The following is a 21,977-nucleotide window of genomic DNA, read 5'->3' as shown; positions in this document are numbered from 1 at the left end:
GGGTGGAGCTGCAGCCCACGTGGCCAGCCCAGCAGGGCCAGCACTGCCCCGTGCCCTGCCACAGGAGATGGCCCAAACCACAGCAGCCAAGGGGGACTGGGGTGGGGACAGCGAGGTGGAGAGCTGGGACCTGGCCTGAGGCGTGGGCTGGTATCAGACAAAGGCTACTGTTACCTTTCCATAGTCAATGGCTACTCCATCAAACTCACTGGTGGGCAGAGATTTCCGCTGGATTTTGAGGCGCCGCAGGGACGGGAGACTAAACTTCAAACTCCTACCTTCACCTTGTTAAAAAGAGAAACAAAACACAAGAGAAAGAGATGTGACCTAGCTGCATGTGATGGCTGGAGCGAGGCAGGACAGAGGAGAGGCTACAGAGAGTTTTGGGTGGCTCTGGGGGACGCACATGCTGTGTGGCCCTTCCTCCTCCAAATTCCCATGCCATCACAGTGCCATGTGCTCAAGGCAGACCCTGACCTGGCAGCAAGCTCCTCTGAGCTGGAGAAGAGTTCCCTACAACTGCAGATGTGAGATGGGAAAGGTGCAGAGCATCCCTAAGCCAATTAAAGAGGTTAAAGCAAATTAAGGGATTTGGTCCCGGAGGAGATCGAGCCTCTAAATCTCCTTGGTGGAACTTAAGAGAAAAAACCCCCACACAATAGAGATGGTAATGTAGAAAGGCACAGAAAGAAAAGTAGTTCTAACAATTTTGTTCCTGGATTTGTTTTGAATTTTCAGTGATGGAATTTGGACCACAAAACCAGGATCCCTTTCTGCCATCACAGGGGACAAGGAGACCACCTCAGGGAGGATTGGGGCTGGGACAAGGGCAGCCAGGGCTGCTAGGAGCTGTGAGAAAGGTGCAGGAGAGGAAGAACCCAGATCTGGAGAGGGCCCAATGCCCCTGGTTGTGACACTCAATGCAAAGTCACTCATCCTCTTCTAGAGGAGACACTGGTCACTTGCTACTGCAGAGTTTGTGTGAGCAGCTAGGTTCACACCCTCAGGGCCTGAAGCTCATCCAGCAGCACCAACTCTGCTCCCTAACTGCACAAAAGGTGGCCTAAATCCTGGGGTGGGTGGGATGTGGCATGAGCTCCACAAAGACATTGTCCCCTGAGAAAAAGCAGCATGTTGAGGAGCTCTTTGGTTTTGGCAAGATTAGCTTCCCTCATCCGGCCCCAAATCACCACCGAGCTGCTTGGGCTGGGTCCCAGCCTGCCCAGAAATGCCCCTGCCCATGGGGTACCCTCTGCTCACCCCATCCCCACTGCCTAGAGCAGCTTTTCAGCTGGAAGAAGCAAAGCACCCAACTTTCCCTGCACACCAGTGAGCTGGAGACCAGCAATGCAGGCACCTGTGGCTGTTCAATGAAAGACTGAGTCAGAAAACCTGTGCACAGGAGCAGGTTTGGGCTGGATCTGGATGGGCACCAGCAGCTCTGGCCTTTCCACACCCCCTGTCACTGGAGTGGGAAACCCAAGAAACACAACATCCCTTGGGATGTTCAACACAACATCCAGCATGCAGGGAAGTGACAGGTGCTCTTGATTTGGGTGCCTCCTGCCACAGGTGTGTTTTTGGGTGGGATGGGATATGGCTGCATCACATGTTGAGACATTCTGAGAGCAGGTGGGGCTGCAAAGCAGCACTGGTGCTGGAATTTAGGATTTCCTCTGCAGGTCATGCATAGAGGGTTGCTGGTACTAAAGTAAACCATCAAAAATATGCATCTCATCACTTCACAGACCTACAAACACATGCACAGTTATCTGTCCATTCACACTCACACATCCACGAGCCCCCTGAGCAGGTACAAACCCACACAAAACTCTGCTGGTACCTGCTGCCATCCACAGACACCTGAATGCTCCATGGACAGAGCAGGAATGCACTGAGACTCACACAAACTCCAGTTCAAGGGCCACTTGTCCCCATGGGGGCTCCCTGATGTGGCCCTGGCTCTGATCCTGCTGTGCCACCCCCTGTGCCAAGGGGGGACAGACCCATGTTGCTCCCACAGCTTTGTTTGGAGGCCTGCCCAAAGCCTCCCAACAGCAGCCCTGGGGAATGTCATTATGGAGGCAGAGGTGGGGTTATTTCCTGACTCAAGGAGAGCTGCCCAGCACTGAGGGCTGTGTGCAAGGAGGAGATTGAGAATCACAGCTCGTGGTCAGGTCTAACATCTGCCTCCCTGAACATCCACATCCCCTCAAGAGCCTCACCACAGCCTCCCTTTGATCCAGTCTTCCCAAAAAAGGGAATTTGAGTTTTCCACTGTCTCCAAAACCCTAGAATGAGCCTAAGAGAGCAGGGAATAGCCTGAAGCTGGGGGCAGGCTGAGCCATTGCAGTGCAGCCATCCTTGTGCCATTGGCCTGCAGGGACACCCCCACAGCACAGCCATGCTCTTGGTGACACCAAATGTTCCCTGGCCCTGCTGGTGACCCTGCACACAGGTCCTGCCCCACACCAGCACCCCCAGGCCAAGCTAGTGTTAAATATGAAAAAGATCCAGCAATGCAAGGGGGTTCATGGAGGGGACAGCACAGCTCCACTTCCAGCGAGACCTCCTCTCAAAAATGCACCATCCCATGCAGAAGAGGCTGGGCAGTCCCCAGCCCTGTTCCCCAGGTCTCTGGGATGTTGGGAAGTGTATGCAGGCAGCTGTGAGGGCAAGGGGAGCACAGCTGGCTCCAACAGCCTTTCCCATCCAGCTGGGGTTTGGCTGGACCAGCCCCTGAGCAGGCAGAGCTGCGGCCGTGCAAAAACACAAACCTCTTCCCATGCAGGATCCTGCCCAGACTCAGATGCATCCTTCAGGCCCCCCGTGCTCCCCAGCAAGCCCCGGGATGAGGGTGCTGCGCTGCCCTCCCGGTCCCCGCCGCCCCCGGGCACGCACCTTTGTTCCAGCTGTGCGACAGGCGCTGGTGCAGGCTCCGCCCGGTGCTCTTGGCGATCAGCTGGGCCAGATCCTCGAAGTTGAGGATGAACATGATGACGACGCCTTCCTCGTTCTTCACAGGCACCACATCCACCAGGCAGCGGAAACACGATGCTGCCGAGCAGAGAGAGGCTCAGGGGGGCTGCTCAGGAGACTCTGACCTCCCCCTCCCCTCCAGCACCGAATACTTTTGGCAGAAAAGTGGGGTTTGAGCACTCTGATGGGTGTGATCCCTGCTGGTGGGCAGTGGAGGGTGTGGAACATGATCTGAGCTCTGGGAAAGGGCCATATCCCTGAAGCATCCCAATCACACTGATCACATCTCTTTTTTTCTGTCCCAGACAGTCATTTATATTAATGTACTTGAGAGCAGCAATTAAAGAGTGAGTAATTAAGAACTCAGGAAGTCCCAGGTAGTGGTTTAACCTCATTAAGCATCCTGCTTGTAATCACGCTGCAGTTAATTGCCCTGCAATCACCAGGCAGTTTTTGGGGACTGGATGCAGGCAATGGGGGTGAGCCCACGTGGGGGGCACCGGGTGGGATCAGCCCCCAGGGACATTCCCTAAAGGCATGGAGTGGCCAGGCACGGCCTTTTCTTGTCCTGACATGGGGAAACTGAGGCACAAAGGGGGCACAAGGACTGGCTCAGTGTCCTGGGAGTGATGGAGGCGGTGAGGAGCATCCCAAATATATCCACAGGGATTTTCCTGTGGGATGTCAGCTAGACCCTGTGGCTCCTCTTGTGCAGCAGCCAGGCACCAGTCTGCAATTAGAGGCAACTGAGAACACCAGCAGGTCTTTTCCAACGCACCCACAGAAGGATACAGGTAGTTGCCCACTTCCTTTTCCAGCTTTATTCCCACCAAATCCTCCAAAAAACCTATAACCACCGAGTCCCTTCCCTGAGCTGTTGCTTTGGCACCGATGGGAGCGGGACCCCCTGAGCCGCAGCCACTGTCACTGTCCCTCTGGCAAAACCCCCCCAAAACTCCTAGAGATGATGGAGCAACCAGGTACCATTCCAGCCGGTAGGGAGCCAAGCCACCTCGCTGCCCGGCAGGGCTGCCCGGTGCAGATGGCTGATGTCGCCTTTCCCCAGGGATTAGCAGCCGGGCAGGGATGCGCGGCCGGCCCGACCCGGCACTCCCGCTCCGGCCGTGGCCGCGCTCCAGCCGGGAGGGGCATGCCGGCCTTCCTGCGTATAATTTTAAGGAGCTCAGGGCCTCCCGTAATCAGGAGCAGATGGCCGGCATCGGGCAACTTCAAAATCTGCCGTGACGTCAGGGATGTGCACATACACGGACACACACAGGCACAAGAACAGGAAAGAAATGGATATGGTGAAACCTGCTGAGAGACCCCAGCAGCTGTGGTTTGTTCGTTTGGTCTTTCTTTCCCTCTCTCTTTTTATCTCTCTCTCTCTTTGTCTCTTTCTCCACTGCTCACCAAAGGGAGAGGAAATCCACTAAAATGTGTGAGCTGGGGAGGAGAGAGTGGATTTTGGGCAGATGAAGCTGTTTGGGGGCTGCATGGCAAGTGCCAGGTTACCTCTGTGTGGAGCAGGAAGAAGTGAGCTCCTTTCCCTCCCTTTGTCAGGATTTTTGGAGATCTTTAGAAGAAGAGATGCCCTGTAAGTGATGCTGAGGGAGCGAGGTGGCACGTGCCCGGTGGGGTGACACGGTGCCATCCCCAGGATGCCACAGCTCTGCTGGTGTTGATGCTGGCACTGGTGTGTGCAGGGGCTGTGCACAGGGGAGCCCACTCAGGGATGCTTTCGCCTTTGGTGTGTTAGAAATCAGGAGGTTTTTCCCCCCAGCGGTGATTTTGAAGCATCACTGACTTCCTGGAACCCACAAGGTTCACTGGCATGGGCACCCACCAAGCCCATGCTTCCCCCTGGACTGGGAATTCTGACCCAGATAGCCCAGTCCTGGCTCAGGGGCTCTGCCCTCCTGCACTCCTTCACTGCCTCAGGTTTCCTTCCTAAGTTCCTCCATGGCAGTGGGAGGGGATGGGCTCTGAGCTGTTCTAAGGGGGGGTTGGATCCTGTGTGGCACAGGAAAGGGTTAATCCTATGGCCAGTGCTGAACAGCTGAAAACTGGGCCCAGTTACATCCAGTTGGAGGGATATAAGGAGCAGCTGGGAGGTGGCTGGGGGTGGGTTTGGGTGGCAGCTGGTGCCTGGTTTGATCCTGCAAATCTGGGAGGTGCTGAGCTTGAGCAGCCCTGGCCAATGTCACTGTGAGCCCCTCACTGATCCCTTCTTAAATTAAATAAAATAGACTATTTCTGTTGGGAGGGAGCTACAGCAATAATCTAGTCTAGCTGCCTGGCCAATTCAGGGTTGGCCAAAAGTTAATTCCCCTCCAAAACCAGGGGAATCACCCCAAAGGTGGCCCCAACAGGCACAGCCCTGCATGCCAGGGACTCAGTGCCTTGCTCAGACCCACATGGAGGTGTGGGTCACCTCCACAGCATGGAGGTGTCAAGGGAATGAGGGAATATCAGGGTCAGGGATGGGAGCAGCAGATTCCCTTCAGCCTGGCCCAAAGACAGGGCATTCCCCCAGGATCTGGGGTCTTTGCAGCTGTGACTTGGGGCACCCCCAGCTCTGTGGAGAGGCTGCAGCTGGGAGAGCTGTGGCACTCTCTGCCCTCAGTTTCCCTATGGTGAGCCAGGCTGGGCTCTGCTAAGGCTGAGCCTGCTCATCCTTCTTCCCAAAAACCAGGCCCTGCTGTAGCCCCAGTGGCTGAGGCAGCCCCAGGAGGCACCTCAGGCCTGCCCTCCCATCCTTGTTCCTCGATCCACTGTCCCCATCCATCTGACTGTCCCTTCCCTTCAGCTGTTCAGCTAATCTGTCTCCATCCATCTAATTTTATCCAGCCACCCTAAGATCTCCTGAAGGAGCCCTGGGGGGATTCACAAACTGCCTGAGCTCTGTGGCCACCAGCATGAGGGTGCCTGTGCCCACCTGGGGTGAAACCCAGCCTGGGGGCTGCAGACAGGCCTTGGCAGGTGGGGCAAGACATGGATGGTGGTTTGAAGGGTCCCACAGCCAACGTGGTGGGCTTGTAGGAGCTGGGAAAACCAGCTCATTCCCTAAACTTCTGTTTGACCTTCCAGCAGCCAGCCCAGCTCCCCCAAGCCGAGTGAGTGCCTGGAGGTTTGTGCTCTCTGACCCACCGTGTCTTCTGACCTTGATAAAAGCCAACACTTAATAACATTAAAAATGTCATTGCTGGGGGCCCTCCCTCCCTGTCCCCTTATCCCCTGCAGGCACTGGTGGTTAATGCATTTGTCATCAGTATCATCAGTATTAAACTAATCAACAGGACACGGGGGTTTCCAGAGCCGGACACAAGCCAGCATTGTTATGAATATTAAAAAAGAGAGCTATTAATCTGTGCCTAGAGCTCTTCCCCAGGCCTGCCCTCCCCCCAGCTAGGAGATTTAATCTGCAGGGTCTCATGGCAGAATGGCTAAAGCTATAGTGGTATTACATAAAGGAGCAGAGGAGAGGGGCTGGGGAGGGCACGGAGGGGACGGGGATGGGAGCAGAGCTGTGCCTGGCACGCCCAGAGAGGAGCCTGGAGGACCAAGCTGTGCTCCCATCCTGGGATAAATCAGTGTCAGGGCTGGGTGGAACTTCAAAGGGAAGTGCAGATTGCTGGGAGGCTCTACAGCAAATCCCTGAGGTGGGGTGGAAAAAAATGGAGAGAGAGTCTGAGCTAGTGGGAGATTGGTCACTCTTGGGAGCTGGGGTGAGCCCCTGCAGGTCTGCATCCCCCTGCAGAGGGAGGGAATGTGCAACACAGGGTCTGCCCTGGCCCCTCTCCCCACACCCAGACAGGGCATCAGGAGACTGGAACCTGCCAGGACACCAGGCCAGCAAAAAATGACCTTATTAAGTAACATCAGCAGGACAGAAGTTCCCCTGTGCAGGGATTTGTGTGCTCACAGGCCTCACTGGCTGGAAGCAGCAGCAGGGAGGGAAAATCAGGAGCATCAGCTGGCTGAGGGTACCCACCAAAATGTTGCCACCAGAAAGATCCAAGCCTAGCAGGGTGCTTTCAGTGCAGGTGGAAGATGCTCTGATCCCCAGGAGCCAAAAGGGGACCTGGATCAATACAGTGGGTTGGCAAAATGCATCTTAACTCTGCCAGGGCAGGGATCTCAGGAGAAAGCCTGCTCCAGGCAGCATTCTTAGAGGTGCTGGGGGTGATCTGGGCCCGTCCTTTTGTTCATGGGACATCAGGTCCAAGCAAAAAGCATCTGTGGGGATGAACAATGTGTCTCTTCCAGCTCTCTGCCCTGGTCTCACTGGCCCTGGGGCACAGCCAGGGCAGTGGGGGTGCCTGGAGCTGCAGCACAGCCATGCCCAGGATGGCAGAATTGGCTCTGCAGTGCAGGATCTCTGGGACCAGAGCTTTGCCATTGTGAGGAGGGATGTTTATAAGTTCCCATCTGGAGCTGGGCGCTGGTGTCCATCCCTTTCCCGGGGTCACAGACTGACCCTTAAAGCAAACAGCAAGCAGCAAACAGCCCTAGCTTGGCATAAACCCCATGGGTTTGTACAAGCCAAGAGCTCAGCTTGGGCCTGGGGTTTGTCAGCTGGCTGTGCCTTCCTACTCCTCCAACACCCAAGAAATGCCCTTAGTCCTGCCTTGACCCCACCACGGGGCAGCAGCAGAGGCTCCCTGGGGCTGCCAGCACCAAATCCCTGACAGTGCCAGGATGCAGCAGCTGCTGGTGGGATTTACCCTCCTGCTCCCAGTGCACCCCTTGGGCACGTCACACGTTGCTGTTTACAGAGCTGGAGAAACCCTGCTTGGATCCATCCCCCTGCCTTAGCCAGGTTTGGATCCATCCCCCTGCCTGAGCCAGACCTGGATCCATCCCCTGCCTTAGCCAGGCTTGGATCCATCCCCCTGCCTGAGCCAGGTTTGGATCCATCCCCCTGCCTTAACCAGGCTTGGATCCATCCCCTGCCTCAGCCAGGCTTGGATCCATCCCCCTGCCTGAGCCAGGCCTGGATCCATCCCCTGCCTGAGCCAGGCCTGGATCCATCCCCTGCCTTAACCAGGCCTGGATCCATCCCCCTGCCTTAGCCAGGCCTGGATCCATCCCCTGCCTGAGCCAGGCTTGGATCCATCCCCTGCCTTAACCAGGCTTGGATCCATCCCCTGCCTCAGCCAGGCCTGGATCCATCCCCCTGCCTGAGCCAGGCTTGGATCCATCCCCTGCCTCAGCCAGGCTTGGATCCATCCCCTGCCTCAGCCAGGCCTGGATCCATCCCCTGCCTTAGCCAGGCCTGGATCCATCCCCCTGCCTTAACCAGGCCTGGATCCATCCCCTGCCTTAGCCAGGCTTGGATCCATCCCCCTGCCTTAGCCAGGCTTGGATCCATCCCCCTGCCTCAGCCAGGCTTGGATCCATCCCCTGCCTTAGCCAGGCTTGGATCCATCCCCCTGCCTGAGCCAGGCCTGGATCCATCCCCTGCCTTAGCCAGGCTTGGATCCATCCCCTGCCTTAGCCAGGCCTGGATCCATCCCCCTGCCTGAGCCAGGCCTGGATCCATCCCCTGCCTCAGCCAGGCTTGGATCCATCCCCCTGCCTTAACCAGGCCTGGATCCATCCCCTGCCTTAGCCAGGCTTGGATCCATCCCCTGCCTCAGCCAGGCTTGGATCCATCCCCTGCCTTAGCCAGGCTTGGATCCATCCCCTGCCTCAGCCAGGCTTGGATCCATCCCCTGCCTTAGCCAGGCTTGGATCCATCCCCCTGCCTTAACCAGGCCTGGATCCATCCCCTGCCTCAGCCAGGCTTGGATCCATCCCCCTGCCTCAGCCAGGCCTGGATCCATCCCCTGCCTCAGCCAGGCTTGGATCCATCCCCTGCCTTAGCCAGGCTTGGATCCATCCCCCTGCCTTAACCAGGCCTGGATCCATCCCCTGCCTAAGCCAGGCTTGGATCCATCCCCTGCCTCAGCCAGGCTTGGATCCATCCCCTGCCTTAGCCAGGCCTGGATCCATCCCCTGCCTTATCCATGCTTGGATCCATCCCCTGCCTTAGCCAGGCTTCCTGGCAGCAGCTGCTGGAGACGTGCAGTGCCCTGGTGCTGGAGACAGAGGGGATGTGTCACATGAGTGCCCCTGCCCCCTCTGGGTGTGGTGGCACCCCCCAACCCATGCCTGCCTGGCTGCTTGCTCGGGCCCCCCCATGGGGACCTGTTGGGGGGATGTGCTGAGTGGCACAGGGCACCCCAATCACTCTCTGACCCTCCCAGGGGAAAATCCTGACTTCTGCACCAGTGTTATGAGTTTGCTGGCCTGATCCCAGCCCCTAATCCCAGTTCCATGGGGACTGACACGAACTGCTGCTGGAGGGGACAAGCTGTGGGCTCTGCCCAGGAAAGGACAGGCTGGAGGGGCTGGGGCTGCCCCACCAGCTGCTCCAGCTGTCGCAGCCACATCTCCCCTTTCATATTCATCAGCATCACATTCACACAGATTAAGCAGAGCGAGTGCCACCAGCTGCTGCTGCTCAGGCCATGCTACCACTGTGGCACTCAGCACCTGTGGCCACCTCCTGCTCTGGGGACCCTGTGAGCCCTGGCCAGTGGCTTTGCTGCAAAGCACATCCCCACCTGGGGAGGGAAATAAAACCAACTCTGGATGCAGCTTAGCTCCTCGGTGTCCTCCTCAGGGGATGCTGGAGGATTTGAGCTCTCCCTGGCCACAGTGGACAGTGTGTCTGCAGGGCTGGGGGCCGTGGCTGCTCCTTGCTGAGGCAGGAGCTGATCCCGTGCTGACCCCCCTGTCTGGGCCAGTTCCAGCTGTGTAGCATCTTGTAAGGAAATTAACTTTTCACTGATCTCCCAGCTTTGAGCTGAGGATTAGAGCCCACACGCGCTGCGAACGGGCTCTTCCCTCTTTCCAAGGCCTCTTTGGGGCTGGTATGGCAGGGAGGGACAACTGCTCTGCTTGGGCTGGTCCCACCTTCCCCCACGGGAAGGTTCCATTCTTGGTTCCATTTGGGAGCTGGGCTCACTGCTGGCACCCCTGGCTCGTTTGGCTCTGTTTATAATTATAATTAGGTGATGACAGCATGGACACCCGGGTGGGGACCGAGCAGCCAGGCCGTCCCCAGGGACACACATCCCCCATCACTCAACATCCTGCCTGACCCCAGAACCCACTGGCCCAGACACCCTTGGGTGGCCCCTTCCTGCCTTCCTCCATCCATCCTGCCCTGGCCCTGCTCGGGTGTCTCCAACGGGCAGATTTTGGGTTTAATATTGCCTCTGTCAGCCAGAAAAGCGAGGAAACAACCCCGCGAGCTGCAGAGCCGGGAGTACCGCAGTAATAAACAGCAGGTCGAGGCTGGAGATTGGTGCTGCTGGTATGAAAAAGAGGACAGGCAGGTTCGGAGCTCTGCTGGCTAATTAAGCAGCAGCTCCCTATAATGCAAAAGCCTTTTCTTTGCCGATAAGACCCATTTATAATGGGCCGAGCGGTCGCAGGCTGAGTGCTGGGGGGAAACAATTGGAAAGCATGCTGCTGGTGGGGCTGGGTTTTAAAAATAGACATGAAGGGTTTGCTTCTGGGCTTTTTTATTTTTTCCCCCTCTTTTTTTTTAATAAAAAAAGAGAAGAAAGCAGCTCAGAGCTGCAATGAGAGTTCCCCATGGCCTAGAGGAAGAGCCAGGCTCTGAGGACAGCACCGAGCATCCCGTGAGCTCAGCAGGAATGCTTCAAAGCAGGGAGCACGGTGATGCATCAGGCTCACAAGCCAAGTAGTCCCCAGGGACAGAATGGGAAACTATCCTGAGGGAGGGAGGGAGGAAGGAAATGGACCAGGGCTGCAGATGCTGTCCTTGCCACAGCCAGTGCATGGCCACGCACTGGCACTGGATGGGAGCAGGGCACAGCGTGTGCCACTTCTCTGTGTGTCTCCTGCACTGCGCTGGGCTCCAGCCAGGCCCTGCGACTGCTGAAGGGGGGCACTTGCACCCAGACCTGGCACCACTCGTGGCCCCTCTCCACCTAGGAGTGCCCCACAGGAAGAGCCCCGACCGAGTGGCCCGATCCTGCCACCACACAGGGTCAGGTCCTGCCAGGATAACACGCCGAGGTGCTGCCAGTGAATAACTCTGATACACTGGCACCTGGATGCCAGCCCGGGAGATAGGGGCTGGGAGGGAGGCCAGGACACCCGGGTGCCAGCCCCCAAGATAGGGTGCTGGGCTGGGAGCCAGGGCTCCTGCCTGCTCCTTCCTTTTCCTTCCAGTGGTTCTCCTCTAACTGGCTGTGTGGGAGCTGCCAGCAGTGGGGTGCAGCCCTGTGCTCAGGCCAAGCCCTCATCAATACGATCTGAAGCAATGGGAAAGCTCCATAGGTTAAAGAAAGGAAACACTTCATATTTTTAACCTCCTGTGAGCACCGGCCCTGTATTTCCCTGCCCCTGGGAGCCCTGGCCACTGCTGTTTTGCAGCATCAAGCACTAAATATTTATTTAACTTCCTGCTGTATTAGAACTAATCACTCGTATTTTCCATCAAAGCTTCATTTTCATCTTAACGTAATTCCATCTGTGCACGCACAGCCGCATCCTGCTCACTGCAAAGGCAGCTCTGAGCCCATCAGCTGCACCCACTCTCAGCAGAGATGGGGGGTCTGTCTCCTCTCATCTTGGAGCACAGACTGGGAGACCTGTGTCCGAGCCTGGCTTCTCACTCCTGGCGCAGGGATCCCGCAAGCAATGACACAGCTTGTCCCAGGAGCTCCGAGCCATCCCCAAAGGCTCACAAATGACCCGATTCCCAAATAATCTGGCAACACCCTCTATTGCTCAAGGTCCCAACGTGCTCCAGGCCAGCAGAGGTGCCTCCATCCCACCAGGAGCCACTATGGATGGGTTCTCAGCAAAGCCCTGAGCCTGTTTGTGTCCCCAGTGCAGGGCAGGTCCCACCGCCCACCGCTGGCTCACCCCGCAGAGCGGCTCTTACTGTCTTTGCGGTAGTAGAGGATCTCGAGCTTGCACTCCTCGGAGCCCAGCAGGGCCTGGGTGAGCTGGGCAATGGAGCTCTTGGTGGTGTCGGGGCCCGTGAGGAAGTCGCAGGTGCAGGGCTGCTGCATCACCTCCACGCGGGAGTAGCCGAACATCTCGCAGAAGCCGTCGTTGCAGTAGATGATGGCACAGTTCTCCATCTGGGCGTTGGCAATGAGGAACTTGCGGTCTGCAGGGAGGCAGCAGAGAGAGCACGAGGCTTAGAGGGGTGCTGGGGACCCACGGGGGTTGGGGACAGCTGGGGTGTGGGGGGCGAGCTTGGGATTTTTGATGTCACCCGCTGTGGGGCTTGTGCAGAGACAGGTGACACTGGAGACAGCTCCGGGGGACAGTGGCTGACTTCAGCCCACACAGTCCCAGGCACTGCTCTGCTCTTCAGTCCCCGATTCAGTGTGAATTTGTGACTGTGGGGACAGGGGGACCCAAGGGGGGGGTTCTCAGTGGAGCCAGTTTTGCTGGGATTGGCCAATCCCTGCAGCCTTGACATTTCACCACTGGCATGTGGGGACTCTCTGCTGTCTAATGGGCAATCTGTCCCTGACCAGCACTGCAGGCAGAGGGGAGAGCAGCCTCTGTCCCTTCCCAGGAGCTTATCAGGGACCTGAGTTATCTCAGAGACTTTCCACCCTTGCTCAGATTTGACTGAAGTCAGGCAAGGGGCAAGAGGAGGAGTGAGTGTGAGGCTTGGCTTCATGGGAAGCAGGGGTGAAAACCATCACATTAATGATTCTCCTAATGTTTTATAGGATAATTGTGCCTTTGGGCTGAAGGTGAAATCCAGACTCTGCTGGGCTTTGTGGCTCCTGTGCTCAAGGGAAACAAAAGGGAAACTGAGGCAGAGAGTGGTGCTGACCCATTCCCTCCTGGTGCTGCAGCAACCTGGGTTGGGCTGGGGCCAGACTTGCTGCCTTGCCAGGGTGTGTGGCAGTGCTGCACAGCCCACGTCATCCAGCCCACATGGAGCCACTTCCATCCTTATCTCGGGGTGAGCTCTGATTTGGTTTGATTTTGTGGGTTTTTTTAAGGATATCAGGGAGTGCTGGGCTCTGGGACAGGTTTGCTGGGATGTGAATGCCACATCTCCCCCAGCACCATCTCCCTCATCGTTTGGCATCAGGTCTGAGCTGGAGCTGAAGGCAAGTCTGAGCAGAGGGTCCATTTGGAGGCTGCCTCCCAGCCCAGACCCCAATTAATCTCCTGGATTACCCAGGAATGGCATCTGCAGCTTGTGTGCTCCAGAACCCTGCTGCACTCCAGCTTCACGGGGAATCTCACCCAAATGCAAGAGGAACCTCTGCACAGCTGTGGCACTGAGCACCAGGACCTGTGGGGTGAGGGGACCCCTCCCAGGCACATCAGGGCTGTCCCCAGTGGCACCTGCAGAGTCCCAGCTCTACAGGATGCCTCCCAGTAAAACCAGTGTCCCCAGGGACGCTGCACAAGTCTCCTGCTTCATTCCACCCTCTGACAGCCCCTTGGTAGCCCTTTCTGGGGGACTCCCACTCTGGCACCCTTCTCTTTCCCACACAGGGCTGATGCTGGTGCTGATGCTGCAAACAGCACAAACCATCACAGAAAAACATTTCCCAGTTCCTTCTTCCCGATCCTTCTATATCCAAATTGCTTTGCCAGCACCAGGAGGGGACCTTCTCCCAAAGCCCTGCTCCTGGGGCACACTCCCCACCTGTGAGGAACAGTTTCCCCATCCAGTGTCAGCTCCATGGACTGGATCCAGTCTGGATCCAGGCTGGGCTGGCGCAGGACAGGATTTACAGGGCTGGCAGGGCGCCGGAGCAAGCTGTGCTGAGCACAGGGATGTGACCACGACCAGGATGGGAAGGAGCTGCAGAGCCAGGTCTCCTTGGGGGTTTTTTCACCCCCAATTTGCTTTCTGTCCTGCTCTCACCTGCAGATTTTCCCTTGGTCCCACAGAACCAGGGCTCTGCAGGGAAGAGTTGGGCCCCTCTGGCTGCAGCGGGGACTCCCCAGGAGCAGCTACACCCATGGGAGCTGCGGTGCTGGGGGTGAGGGCAGCACCCACAGGCTCGGAAGAACTCACTGCCTGTAGCAAAGATCTATTAGGTGTGCTGGTTTGCTGTCTCCCAACACCTGTCACAGCACGAAACTGCCGCGGGGGAGCGTGGGGCGATGTTTCGGCAGAACCCAGCTGGTGCCCGACATGGCTGGCAGGGAGCGGGCAGGGAGCGGGCAGGGAGCGGGCAGGGAGCGGGCAGGGAGCGGGCAGGGAGCGGGGCCCTGGCTCCATCCTCGCTGTCACGCCTCACCGCGTGGCCCCGCTGCTCCCCAGCCGCCGCTTCCCAGGAGGAACTGATAGGAAGCAGGGACAGTTTTTCTCACTTTCCATCCCCAGGGTCACGTCAGTCACTGCCAGGCCAGGCAGCGCAGAGCCTGCAGGGATGGCAGCGCCAGGGAATTCGCCCACTCGGGAAACTTGGACACCCACAAAAAAACCCAAAACCCAGCGAGCCGGGGCAGTGGGGGGTGCACGGCCCCGACACCCCACAGCAGCCCCCCGAGCTCAGTTTTTGGGGGACCCCGGTCCCCTGGTCCCCTCCCGTTATCCCCAGCATTGTAGGGGGACCCAGCCCCGTTGGGGCGCCCAGAGAGTGGGAGCGGAACCCCCGCGCCCCCACCCAGCCAGCGCTCCCCTGTGTGCACGGAGTTTTCGCTGTATTTGACACGAAACCAGCCCAAAAATTCATATAAAGGGATTACTCGGAGCAACAGCAAATGGCAACGTTTCACCAGGGACGGCGGCCGCCGAGAGCGCAGAGTTGAAGGCAAACAGGCAGCGAGCCCGACTGCGCTGGGGTACAGCCTGTCCCCCCGTCCAGCCGGCCGGGACCCCCTCCCCGCCAGCCCGGGACCCCCGTCCCAGCCCGGGGACTCGGGGGGTCGCGGCGTCCCCGGCCCCCGGGGAAACACCGAGGCCGGGATGGCTCGTCCCCCTGTGTCGCCCTGTCTATAAATACCCGCGGGGACACTGCCTGGCTGTCGCCCACCCCTCTCCCCCCTCGGGAGGTCACAGGGGCGCCTCCGTGCCCCCGGGGACACCCTCCCGCCTTCCCCCCCTCCTCTCCCCGCTGTGCTTCGAAGTTGGGGGGCCGCCCCGGCCGCGGGGGGAGCGGAGCGGGACCGGAGGGTGCGGTACTCACTTTGTCCTTCAAATTTGCGAATGATGGTGTCCAGGTAGGTGTTTTGGGGGGCCACATGGCCCCGGCGCACCGGCATCGCTCCGCTGCGCTCTGCGCGCCCCGGGAGCGGCGGAACTTGCCGCGGGCGCGGCGGGGAGCGCGGCCCGGCCCCGGAGCGGCGCGGCACGGCACGGCGCGGCCCCGCTCCGCCTCACCCCAGGGCTGACCGAGCTCTGGAGCCCAGCCGGCCCGGGGCTCCCATGCTCCCGGTGGCCGGAAGGGGGAACCCCTCCGCCCGCCCTGCCGCGCCCGGCCCCGGGCGGGGGCGGCCGGGGAAGATGAGGATGGGAGGGGGAAGCGGGGGAGAGAGGGGGGAGGACCCGCTTGAAAGCGGGAGAAAATAATAGAATAAAATAATAAAGAGTAGAAATCCCCAAAGTGCTTAGTCACCGCTGCCCCGGCCGCCCGGAGGCTCCGGGGGAGCCGTCAGCAGCAACAGCTGCCGGCCGGGCAGCGCGCACCCCCCGGCGGCCCCCGGGGCTCCCCCGGACCCCCCGGCATCCCGCGGCACCGGCCCCGCACGGCCCCGGCTGGCACCGGCCCCGCGGGCGGGGGGGCTCCGGGGCGGGGCGCGGGGCGGGCCGGGGGAGCAGGTGGGTGCTGAGGGTGCGGGGGTGGGGTCCTTGAGGGGCTGGGGCAGGGCGTGCTGAGGGGTGAAAGAGGCTTTGGGGAGCTGGGACGGGGAATGGTTTAGGGGGTGCAGGGAGAATCCTCTGGGGCTGGGATGGGGGGTGCTTGGAGGGGCGGGGATGGGGTCCTCGGGGTGCTGGCAGAGGATGTCCTGGAGGGATTGGGGTGGTGGAGCTGGAGGCTGGGCTGGGATGTGGGGATTTGGTGGGAGTGCAACTGAAGGGTGCTGGGGGCGCTGGAGGAAGGGGTGCTGGAGAGGGGTGCTGGAGGAGGAGGAGGAGGCACCGGGAGCGCCGGGAGCTGACGGGTGGGGATGGGGAAGGAGGATGGTGGAGGAGGGAGTGATGAAGAGCTCTGGGGTGCTGGGGGTGGCAGAGGAGGGGATGCCGGGGTGCAGGGGGTGGTGCAGGAGGTGCTGAGGTGCAGGGGCTGGTGCGGGGGAGGAGGAGATGCGGAGCTGCAGAGGCAGAAGAGGGGGTGCTGCTGGGTGCAGGGGTTGGAGGGGGCAGTGTCTGTGGGTGCAGGGGGGCAGGAGCAGAGGAGGGGGTGCTGAGGAGGGGGCGCAGGGGCGCAGCCCGAGTAGGGAGTGTCGGAGGGTGAGAATGGGGTGCGAGGGAAGGGGAGCGGGGGGCTTTGTCGGGATGTTGGGAATGCCAGGGGATGCCGGGGGGGAGGTCAGGGTGCTCCCAGAGGTTTCCGAGGAGGAGGTCCGGGTGTTCCTGAGGGGCCGGGGGTGCCGGGGGTGCCGGGGATGCCGGGTGCGGGGCCCCGGCGCTGTCCAGCCGAGGTGGTGCTGAAGGGGCGGGCGGGAGGGGGGGACCGGCTGCTTCTTTTGGGGGCGGGGGGCTTGGCATGGGACGACCCTGCCTGGCACAGGGCTCTGTGAGCACGGAAAAAGCTTGAGGAACACGGAGCGTCCTGAGAGTCCTGAGAACTCTGAAGGACGTGGAGAGTCCGGAGCATCCTGGGAGCTCTGGTGGACATGGAGAGTACAGGAGGTTCCAGGGTTTTGGGGTCACAGAAAGCCCCATGGGCCCTGCAGAGCACGGGGGCCCTGGTGGGTCCCCAGGCCTCTGTGGGACATGGGGGTCCCACAGTGATGCTGTGCTGCTAGAGCAGATGTTCAGACCTGGACCCAATTCAGTTCTTCTCCTGCCCAACCTCAGGGGTGGAGGCCAAGGGCACCAGCTCCCTTTCCTTTCTGAGAAATCCCCTCTGGCTGACCCTCTTCTCCTGTGTCCACTGCTGAGGACAGTGTCCACTGAGGGGCTTTCTCTTATTATTTTGTTATGCATGATTTTTCAGGCATGAAATTGCTCTAAGAGGATTATGGTCCATTATCATCAACAGAAGTGTTTTGCTGGGATTTTCAATTAATATTCCAGTGCACCTCAGTGATGTCCATGTGGACCAGGCCATGCCAGTGGGGCACTGGACCCACAGCATGGTTTGCTTGGTTTGCCTCCTGTCCCTTGGCCAGCAATGCAAGTGGGTGAGGCAAGTGCCCTTTCAGCCCATTTTGGAGGCTCAGTGCTGTTTTTATCTCCATCTCTCAGAGAAGTCAGCCTTCCCTAACGCAGAAAAACTTGTTCTATTGTTGAAGAGGGTGAAAAACCCATTATCTCCCCCCATCCACTCTGCACACTGCCTCTGCCGTGATTTACTGCGACTCGTGGAGGATGTTTTGCTCTATATTACACAGATGCAGCTTAATAGCATGGGGGAGGGAGAGGGACACAGAGTCCAGACTCCTGCCTTCTCTGTTTTCTTGTTGATATACTGTGTGACTCAAGGGAGACAGCTCTGTGCTGCAATTTCCTTTGGAAAATAGGGACATTGGTCACTTGGCCTGGTAAAACCTCTCTGAGATTCCTGGATGACCAGTTCTGCAGGGGAAAGCAAACCATTACTACTACAGCTAATATGATAGTAATTATGATTATTAATCACCAGGCAGTCAGGATTTAAGGTTGGCCTCCTGCCCTCCTCTCATCCCATAAATCAGCCCGGGATGCTCACGGACACGTCACGTGGATGAGGATGTGTCTGACAGAAAGGGCACGTGCCAGCCCAGAGCCCTCCTGGGGGGGTCCCCAGAGTGGAGGGTGGGGGCACCAGCACAGCTCTGGGCACGGGGCAGGGAACAGCCTCGGTCCCTCCAGCCCCTCTGCCAGGGCTGGGCTCTGCAGTGACCCCAGGAAGGCTTGTCCTGCTCCAGCCATAGCAGTGGGGCCCCTCTGATCCCACTTTCTCCACGCAGGGCATTTGTCCCAGCATGTGCTGGTGGAAGAGCCTCTCTTACCAGCCCTCTTCCCCACACAGCCCTTGCATTTGGAGCTGAGTCATGTCATTCTCTTCCAGGTTATTAATGACTAAGCTCCAGCAGCCTCCAGTGCACCCATGCTTCTTCCAGGCCCCTCACAGCTCCCTCAGTGCATCCCTGTAGGGCAGGTCATCCATGCAGCTGCCAGTCCATGCCCTGCCTCCCTGCCCTCTTTGGAGCACTTTATGCCCAGACTTCTTTCAATTCCCTGGGCTTTAAGCATATGCTTGTAGTTAATCCTGTGCTTACATTTTATCCCAAATTGGAAAAATTGGGGTCTTTGGGCAAATTCTCCTGCTGTTCAAGTCAGCTGAAGGGCTCCCTCTAATTTAACTGAACAGTAATCCTCTCTCTCCCTGCCCTGCTCTCCTCCTCCTCCCTCACTCAGTTCTACTTCTCCCCCCTCCTCCTCCTCCTCCTTTTTCTCCTCACTGAACGTTTTTGAGGTTTTACTCCTTTCCCCTTTTTTTTTTTCTTCCTTCCCACACCCTGGGGAATCAGTGGGAAACCACCTGGTTTCCAAGGGCAAAGGAGCCCTGGGTGCTTCCCAAGGGTGTCCTCCCCCTCCCCGCTCCTGGGAGCGCAGGGATTTCTGATCTCTGCAGGGAATTATCACCTCCTCTGCCAGGGGCTGCCCTGGGCAGGCACAGGCACCTTGGGAAAGGAGGTGCAGCCTTCACGGGGGATGGATTTGTGGTGGGAGGTGTGGGATGGAGGGGATGGGAGCCCACTTTGGATGCCAGCATGGCAGCTGTCGGCTGGCACTTGCCAGGAGAAATGTTTGCCAACCGAGACGCGACATTTCTCCCTCTTTCTGTAATTAGAGCCACACTGCAAACACAGCTGGGGAGGGAGAGACGGGGCTGTCATGGTCCCCAGAGCTGCTTCCAGCCACCAGGACTGTCCCCAAGCACTCACCTTCTGCCTGGCATGGCTCATGCCCCTGCTTTGCCCTTCACCTTTGGAGGATGCTCCGCGGATGGAGGAATTGGGGCTGTAAATTTATTTTGCAGGTGGAAGGATGCTCCTTGTTTTGGCTCCTTTCTCTGCCTCACCACTCCAAATCTTGATGTATTTTTTCAGGCTCTCACCTCCACACTGTTTGTTAAGTATGAAACAAAAACAACAACAAAAAAAAAAGGGGTAAAATGTGCAGCCAAACAGAACTCTCATCAGCCTGGCCCTTCCCAGCCCTGGGAGACTGCAAACCTGGAAAGGACTCAGTGACATTAAACCAAGTCACGGACATTGCTTCCTGACAAAGCCACTCCCCACGTGTGACTGGCAGGAAATGCCACGGACACTCTGCTCTGGGACGTGGCCCCTCAGGTCATGGCATCCCCCCTGGCATCCTGCCTGTCCTCACTGCACAGCAGGGGAAACTGAGGCACGGGGCAGGCTCGTGACTCACCTGCCAGGAGGATGGATGGGGCCTGCAGGCTGCAATAACTCGTGATGCTGCAGGGAGGAGCAGGGAAAGGCAGCACGCAGCCGTGGGTCTGTCTGACTGGAAACTCCCCTGGGCAGGGGAGGGAGAGGAGCCCATGCCAAGTTCCCAGCACTTCTGGTGGGGGACAATTCTCTCCCTGTCACCTGAGATGCCTCAGTGGGACAGTGTCAGCTCAGGGGGGAGCCCCTAAGGGTGGGGACAGTTCCCCACCAGCAGTGGGACATGGGCAGAGCCTGCTTGGGGGTCCTGCTGCTGAGGCACCCTGAGACAGGGAGATGTTACCCGTGCAGGGCAGGCACTCTGTGGGGCTGGGCAGGTGGTCAGCACAGCTGGCACCTCTGGACACATCCCCTGGGGAGGATGGGACCCCACTGGGTGCCCAGTGCATCCAGCCACAGGCATGGATGACACCCCTCCATCAAGGATGGACATCAGGAGGGTAGAGGTGTCGTTTGCCTTGGATCTGGCCCTGTCCCCCTTGCTAGGGAATTCTAGCTAAGCATGGGGCTGGGAAGAGTCAGAACTTGCTTAGGGGGAGAATATGGGGTCTTTCCCTTCACCCCCAAATTCACCTTTACACCCCTCAGCCCTGCTTGAGCAGGAGGAAGGGAAGGATGGTGCTGAGCAGAGCTCGCAGGGGGTGCAGGGAGCCGCAGGGTTGGAGCTTCCCCAGTCCCTCCTGCAGCTCACTACATCCCTTCCACAATCCTGCTGTCCCCTGAGACCCCCCCCAAGGCCACCTGGCCCCTCTCCCCTGCCCATGGTGGCCCCTTCTGATGGCCCCAGCTGCTGCCAGGCTGTGGCTGTGCATTTCCAGGCGCTCCTTGTCCCCGGGGAGGGGAATGTGAGGAACGCAGCCTGTGCACCCTGTCTGCTCCTGCCTGGCCACCCTGCAGCTAAGAATAGCCCTGCCTTGGCCAGGCCCCACCAGCACCACGGGGCCGTGGGGTGTGGGAACCCCCAGCCACCTTCCTGAGGGGAAAAACGGACTTTAAAAAATATGAAAAATGGGTTTCTCTGATTCCCAAAGGGTCCTTGTGCTGGGGAAGGGAGCCCAGAGTGTTTCTTGCTTTGAATTCGTGTGATTTTAAAGCAGATCTCCTCTGGAAGCTCCATGTACAGGCAGGGAGGTGCAAAGCAGCCCCCCAAGCCTTGGTACCTGCTGCCTCCTGAGCTCCCCTCCAGGAGCTCTGTGAATTAAGGGGGAATCTCCTCCTTTCTTCTGCTTTTACGTTTCTTTTTTCTCCTTAGGGAGTGATTTCGCTGAGCCTCCTAATTTCAGCTGCAAGCATGATGCAGAAGGCAGAAGGCAGCAAAATCTCTCCAGATGTTATCACAACGGGGAAGGGAAATCATCCTTGGTTTAAAGCTATCTTGTAAAACACTGCTGCTGGCTTGGCAGAGCCCCTGGGGCTCGAGCTGGCCCTGCTGCCCTCAAAAGTCTCACCCAGGCCCCCCATCTCAGCCAAGAAGCTCCAGTGGAGCTCAAGGTGAGACCTTCAGCCTCCCCCTGGGCTGGACTGGGCATCACCTCGTGTCCAGCCCCAGCTCCTGGGTGGACTTTGCACCTGTGTTGAAGATAGCCTGGTGTCCAACCCCATCCCATCCCATCCCATCCCATCTGCTGCGTGGACCTTGGCCCCATGTGGAAAGTTGGCTGGTGTCCAATCCCACCTGCTGCACAGAGCTTGGACCTGTGCTGAAGGAACCTGGTGTCTGCCTCTGTCTTCTGCATGGCTGGTGGGCCTGGGCTGTCTGGATGCCCCTGGACACAGCTCAGTGCACCCCTCATCCACCCTCGTGTCTCTGGCAGAGCAAACTCAGCTCCTGTGTGGATTCCCTGATGTCTAGCTAGGGCTGAGGGTATGTTGCACTCCCTGAGTGACAGTGTTCTGTGTGGTTATTCTTTTTCCTTTTCCTTTTTTTTTTATTTTAATCCTCTTCTCCAGAAAGCAATTTTCATGAAACTTGCAGGATCTTGATGATCTTGGAGACCTCTTTTCCTCCACTAATGGGGCAGAAAGGAGCCAAGGAGCTCAAAATTACCAGTGAGGAACCGAGCTGGATGGAGCACACCTGCACCAGCCTGCTTTCCCAGGCTGAAAATACACTTGGCTTCCAGCTCAGCTCTCACAGTGCCAGGTCTCTGCTCCGTGAGCAGCACACTGCTGGGAAGGGGGGAGAGGAGGGAGCCTGGTGTGCCGGGATACAAAGCAGATGCCCCGGGATGTGGCGAGGGAAGGACGCGGTGTGAGCGCTGCTCCGGCTGGTCCTGCTGCTGGAGCTGCTGCTCTGGGGCTGTGGCAGAGCCACCAAGGTTGGGGCGCCACCTCCCCGTGGGCGTCCT

At 58.6% G+C, this 21,977-nt stretch overlaps 1 protein-coding gene across 1 annotated transcript in view; it reads right to left on the bottom strand.

Annotated features, from left to right (window-relative positions):
* KCNH6 (potassium voltage-gated channel subfamily H member 6) overlaps positions 1-15,313 on the bottom strand; it is a 35,234-nt gene extending 19,921 nt beyond the window's left edge. Inside the window, exons 1-4 of the mRNA XM_059869519.1 lie at positions 15,189-15,313; positions 11,951-12,181; positions 2,902-3,057; positions 175-284 (exon numbers count right to left, since the gene is read on the bottom strand). Coding sequence (XP_059725502.1) covers positions 175-284; positions 2,902-3,057; positions 11,951-12,181; positions 15,189-15,264 — 573 coding nt within the window. The 5' untranslated portion in view covers positions 15,265-15,313. The remainder of the gene's footprint in view (positions 1-174; positions 285-2,901; positions 3,058-11,950; positions 12,182-15,188) is intronic.
* Positions 15,314-21,977: the final 6,664 nt, after the last annotated feature.

The sequence above is a fragment of the Haemorhous mexicanus genome, chromosome 28 (genome assembly GCF_027477595.1).
Source record: "Haemorhous mexicanus isolate bHaeMex1 chromosome 28, bHaeMex1.pri, whole genome shotgun sequence".
NCBI lineage: Eukaryota > Metazoa > Chordata > Aves > Passeriformes > Fringillidae > Haemorhous > Haemorhous mexicanus.
This window is presented reverse-complemented; position numbering and strand designations above follow the sequence as displayed.